At 35.1% G+C, this 12,529-nt stretch overlaps 1 protein-coding gene across 6 annotated transcripts; it reads left to right on the forward strand.

Moving 5' to 3' along the window:
* The first annotated feature begins 4,511 nt into the window (after window positions 1-4,511).
* Window positions 4,512-11,233, forward strand: LOC114317945 (Leucine-rich repeat (LRR) family protein). Of its 6 annotated transcripts, none has more exons than XM_028264746.2 (6): window positions 4,512-4,865; window positions 5,696-5,850; window positions 7,419-7,636; window positions 8,632-9,241; window positions 10,217-10,741; window positions 10,829-11,233. In XM_028264746.2, exons 1-6 carry the CDS (start codon window positions 4,672-4,674, stop codon window positions 10,924-10,926), a joined length of 1,800 nt encoding a protein of 599 aa, XP_028120547.2. In that variant the 5' UTR covers window positions 4,512-4,671; the 3' UTR covers window positions 10,927-11,233. The 6 variants fall into 6 exon arrangements, with proteins under 6 accessions (XP_028120547.2, XP_082758737.1, XP_082758738.1 ...); XM_082902611.1 differs by having other exon boundaries at window positions 4,519-4,865; window positions 5,683-5,850; XM_082902612.1 differs by having other exon boundaries at window positions 4,519-4,865; window positions 5,683-5,850; window positions 7,443-7,636.
* Window positions 11,234-12,529: the final 1,296 nt, after the last annotated feature.

The raw sequence follows: 12,529 nt of genomic DNA on the forward strand, positions 1-12,529 counted from the left end.
CAACTACAGTGGATCCGTTCCCTTAACTAATACTACCAAATAAATAAATAAATAGAACCAATAAGGGCAAGTTGCATGGATTGAACATCAAAGCAATTTTGCTCGGATACAAAGTCAACAATGGCAAGTTGCCTTCAGCAGAACTTGTAGGGACAGAACAAAATATATAATTATGAGTATTGCTTGAGCATCAAGTACGAAAAATAGGAAATTACAAACAGTAATATTACAAACTTACATTTAACTATTCAAAAATTAATTATAATTATTATATTGTGATTCTAATTTATTTTATATATGAACCTTACATTAGACAAATTTAATCTTTACCATACAACCACTCACTCTGAAAAATCTAGGTGGATAAGTCTGAGATCTGAGACTTATTCAATTACAAATAAATGGGATGGGGCAAATAATTACGAAGGTGAGAAGATTTGCAAATTGTGATTCTCTTCATTCCAAGTGTAATAGAGGATCTCCATTGCATTATCTAAAGGCTTATAATGATTCTTTTTAAATTTAAAATATTAATAAATTGTCATGATAAATTCACAACCCTGAGATCATTTAATGGATATCTTTCTTTATAATCATATAATGGAGAAGATCTCATTGTAGATATAATTGTTGATAATTTTTTTTATTATGTAGAAAAGACCCCCCCCCCCCTTTTTTGGAAAGACACACAAAAGACTTGCACGCAAATATATTTTTATTTAATTTTAGTCAAATACCTTAATCTATACTTACCCTACAAAAAATTGAGATATTATTGGTTTTTAGGAAATTTAGCCAAAACCCCTTAGGGCCTAACATGTTAGTGGGTGCTTCTATTTACACACCACAAATCTTTTCAATACACACCACTTACTCAATTCACACCATACACAAATTAAAACTTTTAATTTTATCTCAATATACACCACTAATTTTTGAATAATACCAAATTACCCTCTTCTTCTCCAATTAACCCTAACCCTAACCCAAATCCAAACCCTTACCCTTACACAAATTACCCTCTTCTTCTCCAATTTGTATTGTATCTCTTTATCTGTTAATCAATGTCTTAGGCATGTCTTGGAAGTAATAATTCCTTTTGTTACTTTTCTTGATTGTGTAGCTGAGATGTTTTCCCAGTTTATGGTGATCCATTTGTTCCATGTTCGATTCCTCCACCATCCGATTATCAGTTGAATTGGGTGTTTGAAAACAAGCTTTCTTCCATCAATACAGAAGAAATAACAAGCTCTTCATCACTTGTTAGTGTTCCTTCCTTGTATAGCACCCAACACCATTCACATCAAACATCTTCTTCAGCAACTATGTCTGCGACAGCTTTATTGCAGAAAGCTGCGCAAATTGGTGCAACTTCTACTACTACTGACCCATCATCATTCCTAGGAAGCTTTGAGATTAAGTGCAATAACAACAATGAAGTTCAAGAGCCTGCAGTGGTTGCGGTGGTAGGAGCCTGCAGTGGTTGTCAATAGGTTAGGTTAGGGTTTGTGAATGAAGGAGATGGAATAGAGATGAGGGCAATTTGGATATTTAATTGAAGGATAAAATTGTAATTAAAAAATTATGAATAATGGTGTGAATTAAGAGTAATTGAGGTGTGTAAATAGAGTCACCCCATGTTAGTGTGTAAAGGATAATCCAAAATATTTTACTTTCTAAACCTCCTGAGCAACAATCCTCTCCTCCATGAAGGACGAACTAATATTGTTTCTTTTTATTCTGGGCAATCATGCCCCTGTATATATATATCTTAGAATCTAAATGTGGAGAATTCCTTACTAAATATGGAAATAAGACCAAGAGGATTCAACTAGAGAGAGAAAGTGTTTGAAGCAAGGAACCGAATGAGTGAGTTGTTCGGTTGACAAGATGGAAGCTAACACAAAGTTTTCCTTTGATGGTTGGAAGGGGTAGTCTCTGTTGCTTCTACTAGTTCGCCAAGCTGCTCTTATTCATCATATCATATCATTGTACTCAATGACCGTTCTTGTGTCATTTTTCCTTTCCTAACAAACTGGTAAAATTATATTACCCACTCATAGAAATTCTATGATACACATAAGCTTTATGACAATTGAACTCATTGGTTATATTGATTTGAATTGTTATTTGTTGATTTGTTTGTGAACTTGTAGTGAAAAAACTAGTAAAAGCGTCCTTCAGTTCATACTCTATTTTTTTGTTACGGATGTACTGTTCAAGGAGACAATAAAGTGTTACTCTAGTAGTCAGTAACATTTTACTGTGAATCAGAATAAAATGTTACTGTGAAATAGAATAACATTTTACTGTTAAATAGAGTAAAATGTCACTTTTATGTCAATTTCGATGTGAATTTTTTTTCTAAAAAGAATTTCATAGTCAACTTGAATCTTGTTTGATAGATATTGATGAGAGGATTTTAAAAATATCAATTTTATTAAAAATTGACATCTAGATAAAAAGTTATATCATTTTAAAGTTTAAAAATATTAAATTACTCATTAATATTTTAATAAAAATAGTGTGTGCTGGACTTTTCCAAAAAAAAAAAAAAAAATTGAAAAATTCTATTTGCACACCATCATTTGTCCTAGTACACACTATCTACTTAGTTCACACTCCCACACAAATTGAATATGTTGATTTTGTCTCAATACACATCACCAATTTTCATATAATACCATATTACCCTCATCTCGGCCAACAAACCCTAACTTTAACCCTTGCCCACCGTCCACTGTCGGTTGCCGCTATTTCTTCCATCATCATTTTAACACTCCGGTGCCCTTTATCCAGCCCCTTCAATCACCACCCTTCATCCCTATTACTTTACTACCATCGCAACCCCTACCATAGTTACCTCACTACCATCATAAACCCCTATTGCCACTATCTCACAGCCATCACAGCCCCCCACAACTGCGATATACAATCGTTCAAATACATATCTCTCTTCAAATACATATCTCTATCTCTAGGCTATGCGTGATCGGTCGCCAATGAGGTGATTTACAATAGTAGTGGGTCGTCGTGGATGGTAGTGGTTGTAGGGTGGTGAAGGCAAGAATGAAACTAGAAAGACGGCGATGACTACAACGACGGGGCTGAAAATGAGGGAGGATCAGTGGCTAATGTTGATGGTGCTAGCGGCTAGTGTTAATGGTGGTGATGTTTGGTGTGTGTTGAAGGGATTTAGGGTTTTGTCCTAAAAGGTAATTTCATTGATAGGGCATAATTGTAATAAAAAAAATACAAGGTAATGGTGTGAACTGAGAGTAATAGTGGTGTGTAAATAGAATTTGCCAAAATTATTTTCTACTTATCCTTAATGCATTAAAAATTTATAATGAGGGAATTTTAACCAAATTTTCCTTGCTTTCAAGAGATGTTTCATTTACTTATATGCTCCGTTTGTTTCGGGGAAAAATATTTTTTTAATGATTTTTTTTAAAAACAATGGTTTCCATATGAAAACGTTTTTATTTTTGAAACTAATGCACTAATAATTGCATCAATGGTGGTAGTAATAGTGGCGGTATGGTGAAGGTGGAGGCAGTGGCGGTGGCGGTGGCGGTGGCAGTTGCGGTGGCGGTAACGGTAGTAGTGGTGGTGGCAGTTGCAGTAGCGGTAGTGATAGTGGTGATGGTTGCAATGGGTTATGGTATAGTGGTGGTGATGGTAGCAATGGTGGTTGCAGTGTAGTGGTAGTAGTGATGGGGTAAATGGTAGTGATAGTGATAATGGTGGCGGTGGTGGTACTGGTTGTAGCAGCATCGGTGGTGTAGTAGTAACAGCAATGTGGTGACATTGGTAAAATTTTAGTTTGAAAAATATTTTTTTTACCTTTTAAAAGTTAAAAATATTTTCCGTCAAAATAGGTTTGTTTTCCGTTGACCATGAAAAATAATTTTCATTGACTTTGTTTTTCATTATACCAAACACTAGAAAATATGAAAAAAAAAATTTTGAACAACCTTTTCCGTCGAAACAAAAGAAGCGTTAAATAAAAACATTTAAGCGAGGCATTTGATAATGCTACTATGATATATTTCAAAATACATTTATATATTTTTATGGGTAAATTACACTATATCCTCACTTTGGTCTTTTTATTTATTTATTCTTATTTTGACTCTTCATATTTAAATTTTTTTCCTAATTTACTTCCAAATCTAATTTTTGTTTAAAATTAAATAAAAAGTATCACGTTAACTGTCACATGACATAAAAAATATATTATTATATTAAAATTTAAGTATATATCAACAGTGTAAGTTATATATAATAAAATATTTTTATACTTCGTGATTGTCAATTTGTCATTATTTGTCTAAATTTAAATATAAATTAACTTTTGAAGTAAATTAAAAAAAAAAAACTTAAAACATAAAAGGTTGAAATGAGGGAAGAAAAAAAAAATTTATGGGTCAAAATGAAACAATATGCAAACATAAGGTGCAAAGTATAATTAAAATTTTTTATTTTGTTTTTAAAGCCAACTCGCTGGCACGTTTCATTGTATTTAAAACTTTTTAAATCAATAATCAGTCTTCGGCGTTCATTGCCCTAGACTTGGCGTCAATCGCCGCACAAAGCATTCCGATCAACCTCTCTCAGATCCTCCTCCTCCTCATCATCATCATCGGAGTGAGAAATTCTCTGCAGAGAATGGCGATCGAAGACATGATCGAATTGGATAGCCATTTGGTTCATCTCTGCCTCGAAGCTGCCTCGCAAAGCAGAGACGCCGTCGAATCGTGGCGGAGACAGCGGCGCACTCTCGAACGTATGCCTTCTCATCTCTCCGCCGCTCTCTTCCGCCGCCTCCTCCGCCGTCGCCTCCTCTTTCCTTCTCTCCTCGAGTATGTCGCTCCACTTTTCATTTCCAATTTCACTATGAATTCATGAGCTGTGATCTAAAAGTTTTGAGGTTCGCGTTTGCATTAATTGTATTGACTATTTTAATTCGTTACGCATAATTTTGGAATTTTACAGCTCTTTGTTGTTCTTTTTGCGTTATTTAGGATGTTTAGATGTGTATATGCGTATCTATGCATGTATATTGTATAATGATGGAGGAAGGATTGATTTTGCTAAAACATAATTTTGGATCTTGACAGCTATTTCTTTGTTCTGAGTTTTATTTGCTATCTGAATAGTAAGATTGAAATTTGTAGGAACTTTAATTTGATGTAAATTTGGATTATAACTATCTGAATTTCATGTTTGCATAGCTGTATTATGTGCAGTTTTGTTTTGTTGACTTCGCAATTTTATTTGCAATCTGAATACTAGGCTTGAAATCTGCACAAACTATAATTTGATTTGAATTTGGCTTTTCACAATTCTATTTTCAACTTTGTTTGGTTGAATTTTTATATATGCAACAATAGTATGAGAAACACAAAAAGTCTTTGATTTTAACTACTTATGCGTTCTAAAACTTTTTTAGCCAGTGGAGAAGTTTTAATTTAATGTCCATGTAGTCTTGCGAGAAATGATTACTTCTTTCTTCTTCTTTTTTTTGAATGATGGTATTACTAATATGTCGAACATTTAGTCATCATTGCAAAGTTGTTATTAGTAGAATTCATATTTCTTTCTATATTATGAACTTACACTATTCCTTTTATGAAGTGCTACATTTTTCCTTTTATACTTGTTGAAGTAGATTTTCAGTTTTCTCTTGTAGAGTTTTCAAACATAGCATAGAGGAGGTTGATCTGAGAGGTGAGAGCTCTGTGGATGCTGAATGGATGGCGTACTTAGGTGCATTTCAGTATTTGATCTCACTGAACATTGCAGATTGCCACAAAATCACTAATGCCGCCATATGGCCTATTACAGGTACACAAGTCTTATCAGACAAGCTTCATTGATTTGATGACTTACCTATTTTTACTTTTCTTGCCCCCTACTTCTTGTTAGTTATGTTTCTCAGATGAATCCTGATTTTGCTGACTGAATTGATAATCAAAAACAGAAAATGGGTATTTCCTTTAGTGATAGATTTATTACCAAGTGATTGTGCGTATCTTTACCTTGTTTCATGTTGCTTGTGATTAAGTAAGTGTTCTTCAGCTGACTAAGGAGAAAAAAGCTAATTGAAGGATTTTTCATTGCAAGACACCTGTTCTAATGGAAGGTCTTGAGTAGTGGAGATGATTCATGTATGAACAAGGGCATTCAAATAATGGTTTGATTGCTTTTAGAGACCATAGTTTTTATAACAAACTAGTTTCTTGTTTCTAGATATCCATGGACCATGGCTGAGTCTCTGTTTAATTCCAGTAAAGAGATAATAGGCACACAACCTGAATTATATAACCTGTGTAAAATTATATGCTTGGACTTTAAAAAATTATGAGCTCTCCTTTTTGAGTTAAATTAGCTAAAGGGCATTCATGGAAATTTTGAAAACTTTCTTTTTATTCTTACCCTTCTCTTGTCCACTACTGGCCAAATCAGAGACTGCCAGCTTGGATGTTGCAATTACTAGTGAGACCCCCCTTTTTCTCCCAGTGTGTTTGTTTCTGTGCGTGCGTCATGCTCGTCTCACATCACGTCTGCGCATGTGAGAGAGAGAGAGAGCAGCACAACAAAATGGCATTGAACTGTCGCATTGGCTAATCCGCATCATCACCTTCGCACCTCTGCACCTCAACAAAGCCACTAGGCCCACCACAAAGGCCCCATTACTAGAGCCACCCTTTTCTATTACTGAACAACAGGCCCACAACTCTCTTTTAGCACCAACAACCGCCAAGATCACCATGCTGAAATACCTTCAAAATCTACAGCCAATCATTCCTTAGACCTGCTGCTAGTAGCCATGTTTATCGGTTTTCCTTTTTATTGTTCATCATCATTCTTTTTCTTGAACTGTTCCTTACCAAATGTCAATGAACCCTAAATCTTCCGACTGATCCACACAGAGACATACATATATTCAAGCAATTGGCTTTGAAAAGAAAGTAATTTTGTTTTTCCATTTTCATTGATTTCTGATTTAATGAAGGAACCATATTCACCTTGACGCCATGGTGGGTTTGTTTTGTAAACATCTAAATAGTGTAATTTTTCATGTGAGATTTTTGCGGGAAGAGACCGACATAGCCTCTTACAAAGAGACAGACAATTTTGTGCTAGCAAAATCAGTAGTTTAAAAGATGGGAAAAAGTGTCTAAGGCATGCTATGAATCAACTTGTGGTATACATGTGCTTCTTTTCCATTAATTTCACCAAGGGCAGCCCAGAAAAGGAGCATGAGCTCTGAGGGGATTAACCTGTCTGGTATTTTCTGGGGTGAGTCAAAATTGTGTCAAATTACTGCCCATGGACCCCTTCTGAAATTAGTCTGTTAATGTAAGGGGTTTGAAAATATTTCTTGTACAAGTTTTTCTTATTGGTTTCAGGTATGGCTAATTTAAAGGAGATAGACATTTCTAGGTGCTCAAAGGTTACTGATGCTGGTATTAGGCATCTTTTGTCGGTTTCAACTTTGGAAAAGTTACATATTTCCGAAACAGGTGCGACTGCTGAAGGGATCTCACTTCTCTGTTCACTTACACACCTGTCTGTATTGGACTTAGGAGGTCTGCCTGTCTCTGATTGGGCACTAAGTTCTCTTCAGGTACATAATTTTCAGTATTACATATGTTTCTAACATTTTTCCTGGTTTGAATTTTCACGTCTGTTGTAATTCTTGAAACATGGTTGCTTCATTGATGCTTGTTCTATGATTTATACCTATTATTTTTAAATGGGTATAAAAGATGACTAATGCTCTGGCTATAGTTGTGTGAGTTTGTAGCATTATAAATAGTATTAATTAAAGGGTAAATTACCAACAGGTTCTACTTTGGGGACTTATTACCCATTAAGTCATATTGATAAATTTATCAGTCTCTTGTTTTTATGAATAAATTTACAGTGAAAAATTTATCAATAACACCTGTAGGTAAATAAGTCTAGTTAATAGGACTGATTAGTAAGTATCCCTTAATTTAAACCAGCTCTTAGCATGGGGGCATTTCCTTTCACCTCCAAAAGGAAGGTGAATGGTTTGAGTAAAAAAAAAAAAAAAAAACCAAAGCAAAAAAGTCATGCTTTGAAAATAATTGGAGTGTGTCAGACGTAGAAATCTAGATTGCAAACTCATGTGTTCCTAGTGGAATTATGACTGCTGGAAATAATTATTTAATGGCATATTCTATCTTTTTTTTTCCTTTCATTGCATTGGCACGTCCTTTTTCTTGGTGTCTGGGAAATGGGGAACATTGATATGGTTATAGACTGGGATTGAGCTGGCCAAGAAAATCTTAGGTGGTCACTATTACAAGGTGGTCCTGAGGGGACATATGCAATACTAGTTTGATATCTCTACTTATTTCCAATCTTTATATTTGACCTATACATCTTGCTGTATTGAATTCAAGGAATTGGTTATGCTATGTGCTCATATCATATATAATGGCTGGTGCTATGGAAATTTTCTTTGTTTTGTGTTTTGTTGTCAGACATAAGTTTATTTTCCTGAATTTCATTGTCAATTACATTGGAATGATTTGAATTCAGTAAGATTATAAAAATCTTTAATACAACTGTCGTGGTTTATGATTGCATTAGGTTCTGACAAAACTACAGTACCTAGACCTTTGGGGAAGCGAAATATCGAACGAAGGGGCTGCTATGTTAAAAGTGTTCCCTATGTTGAGCTCTCTGAATCTTGCTTGGACTAAGGTTACAGAGCTGCCAAATTTGTCCTCTCTTACATGCCTAAACATGAGTAATTGCAACATTCATTCTATATTTGAAGGGCATGGTAATAAAGTTCCTATATCGAAGCTTATTCTCTCTGGAGCAACATATGCAGATGTGTCTGAAGCCTTTCTATATGTTGAAACCAGTTCCCTATCCTTCTTGGACATGTCCAACTCTTCTCTTGGCAGATTTTGCTTTTTGTCTCACATGAATGCACTGGAACATTTGGATCTCAGCTCTAGTTTGATTGACGATAATTCAGTTGAGCTGATTGCATGCATTGGATCAAATTTGAGAATTTTAAACCTCGACAGGACAAGAGTGACCTCTGCTGGAGTGGGGATTTTGGCTGGAAATGTTCCCAATCTTCAAAATATCTCATTATCTTGTACGCAGATAGATGATCTTGCCATCTCATATATCAGTATGATCCCTTCGCTGAAGGTTATCAACCTAAGCAATACGAATGTCAAAGGTATGACTTTTCCTGCGAGTGTTGGAGCTCTTGTTGCATTTCATTGACTTCTCGATTTCTCAATTTCCATGGGTGCTGCTCTTTTCAAACCACTATCCAAGAAAGTTTTTTGTTTTCTGGACTTCAGTTTGAAACATGTTAGGATGACATTCATATATAACCTATTGTACTATGACGTTGACATGGTTCCATTTGGTGTTCAAAATCAACTGTTGCTCATTGTTAGGATAATATTCATATATATGTAGCTCTTATATGGTATTATGTCCCGTTATATTCTCAATCTATGTGGCAATTTTTAAGTTCTTTATTTGGCAAGATGTACTAAAGTGAGAACAACTATTTTTTAAATGGTTTTTCTCCAAGGATCAATTTTTGTTTGCAAACCTAAGTGGGGACTCACACACCCCTTCTTTTATACTCAGCCCTTTTCTGTAATTTCTTTCCCACATACCCCTTCTATTTTATTTATTTATTTATTTATTTTGGCAAAGGAAAGAAAAGCAAGCAGCCAACTACATTGATCTGCTATAATATGGCCATATGAGCCCAAAAGGGATCCTATGCCCTGAGGGAGAACTATAAAGAATCTCCATCACAATGGAAGCTTGAATTTTTTTTATTATCTAAGAAATTTACACGGGAATTCCCTTCTCTCAGAATGTGACTGAGCTTGCAATTGTAGCAATGCAGGAGAATTTGCAGTTGCTTCTTGAATTGAAGACCACTTCTTTTGACCTGTAGACTTTGGTGGAGTTTGCAAACTGAAATCCCATAAGCGAAACTGTGTATCATGCACATTTCATTCCTAATTATTTATCATGTCCATGAATAGTCCATGATTGCCTTCTTGTAACAGCAATGCTATTATTATTATTGTTATTATTATTATTGTTATTATTATTATTATTATTATTATTATTTTCTTTGAGGTTTATAGTTATAGATATATAAATTATTCTTCTGGATTTTCAGGTTTGATTCATCAAGTAGGTAATGAGCCAGATTGGATTCCCTCGCTGACAGCACTACAAAATCTCATTTATTTAGAAAGGTTGGATTTGGAGGAGACCAGAGTTGGGGATGCGGCACTACCTCCTCTATCAGGGTTGCAAAATTTGAGCTACTTATCTCTCAAAAGTTATTTCCTCACAGATGTGTCTTTGTACCTCTTGTCATCTATCCCTAATCTGACAAATCTCGGCCTTCAGAATGCTGTGTTGACCAATACTGGGCTTTATTACTTCAATCCACCAGCAATGCTGAAAACACTGGATCTGAGGGGTTGTTGGCTCTTAACAGAGGACGTTCTCTTATCATTTTGCAAAATGCATCCTCAAATTGAAGTCAGTCATGAGCACGTTCGTTTTGTTCAATCTGACCAAGGCAGCTCCAACTCCTCATCTCCATCACAGGGCTCTTTCAAGAGCTTGCCATTGAAACAGAAGCGGGGAAAAATGCCCGTGTCTCCACTTAGATTCAATAACAATGCTTTCTTAGGTAAGCTTTGCTTTCTTCGTGATTATTTTCCTAAAGCTGCAGTTGTTTATGACCCGGTTTAAATCTCTTCTCTTGGTTCTGAAATAGATCAAAGGTTGAAGTATAGCAGAGAAGAACTACTTGCGTTGCAGTTTTCGTCTTTATCACGTGTTTCTCCGCATGAAAGAGGTAATGTTGATACCTAAGTAGGAAACGCAATGACTTTTAAAGATATTGTCCTGTATAAACTGTATCAATTTTTCTGTATTTTTTTGGGAAACAACATTAGTTACTTAAAAGTGTTGTCAAAATATCAATAATGAATCCAATTAATTCAGATTTACTGTCAAATATGTTAAGGAGCATACATCAAGAGAGTTAGCTGCCATGGAGAGGAATATATGATTGTAAATTTTGTAGTCTTTTTTTAATTCTCTGTGATTGTGAGTTGTTTAGTTCTGTAAATCGGACAGAAAATTGGTTGTTGAGAGGAATATAAAAATGTTTCAGTAATGCGTTGAATTTAGGTGGCTATTTTATTCTATCAAACATATTATTTCATTTCAGTTCGTTATTACTATTCATTAGTTTTTTGTAAAATTGATTTATCATATTAAGAGGAAATTTTAATTATCAGGCAATTATCAATTAAAAAAAAAAAAAAGGTAGATTACAGTGACTTGCCTTGACGATTGTCCAAATTACTGTTGGTCCCGCCTATATGGAAAAATGGCTAACTTCCGCTTATGGGCATCAAAAAAGTCTACTCTACTACAAAACTTATAAAATGACAAAGATACCCTTACACCTACCACTATCTCCCTCTCTTCCAACCACAACTGCCACCTCTTCATCCCTTTGTTTACCACACAGCAAGCCTACCATCACCCTTCCACTCATTTCGCCTACACTGCCACCCCTTTCACCCTATAGCAAACCAAATATCAAGAAGACAAAGAAAAATAAATAAAAATCATGCCAAAAAACATTTTTTTTAAAAAAAAATAAAAAATTCAAGCCTACAAATGATCTTCCTTTCTCTATAAATAAGCTCAGCAAATATCTCAAAACCGTAACCATTTCAATGAGCTCCACCTCACAACCCCCCAGCATGGTTGTGGTTTCCTACCTTACAATCAAATATCATAAAAGATAGGAAAGAGTAAGAGAGAGGGAGGGGAATGGGTTTTCCACCATCTTTGTTGTTGGCAACCCAACAAAATAAAATAAAATAAATCCAGAAATCAAGAGAGGAAAGGAATGAGTTTTTCACCATCTTCGTTGTCAACCCACTGAACAGCCAGGTGGAGGCAGCCTTGGACACTGTACAAATCTTGAGAATGATGGACACAAATCTAGAGGGCAGAGTTGAGGCAACTCAAAGTTGCGACATGGGAGCAAGGCGCTATGTGTGTGTGTGTGTGTGTGTGTGTGTGTGTGAGAGAGAGAGAGGAAACAATTCTTCAAGTAGGGCTATTAAATGAATCAAGCTACTCGAGCTTGACTCATGTTTTGCTCGATCGGCTCATTATGAAAACAAATCAAATTTGAACACAATTTTAAGTTCATTAAGTTTTCAAGCCAAACTTCAAGAACCTATTACTCAGCTCGATGAACTTAATCACACAACAAAAAATTAAGCTACTCGAGTTCGATTCATGTTCGACTCATTAACAACTCATTTGAGATCAACTCATTATACATATTTTGAAATTTGTTAAGTTTTTAAGTCAAGTTTAAACAGTTCATTACTTGCCTCATTTACAGCCGTCGTTTAACAGGATGAGACACAACATATGATTCTTTTAG

This window comes from Camellia sinensis, chromosome 13 (assembly GCF_055761805.1).
Source record: "Camellia sinensis isolate YWXY chromosome 13, ASM5576180v1, whole genome shotgun sequence".
Lineage (NCBI taxonomy): Eukaryota > Viridiplantae > Streptophyta > Magnoliopsida > Ericales > Theaceae > Camellia > Camellia sinensis.

Bases quoted from the DNA above. Each gene is read 5' to 3' on its own strand.
- LOC114317945 (XM_028264746.2), top strand. From the start codon at position 4,672: ATGGCGATCGAAGACATGATCGAATTGGATAGCCATTTGGTTCATCTC. The intron at 4,866-5,695 runs GTATGTCGCTCC...TTTCTCTTGTAG, and splicing joins CTCTTTCCTTCTCTCCTCGA to AGTTTTCAAACATAGCATAG. The intron at 10,742-10,828 runs GTAAGCTTTGCT...GTTCTGAAATAG, and splicing joins CAATAACAATGCTTTCTTAG to ATCAAAGGTTGAAGTATAGC.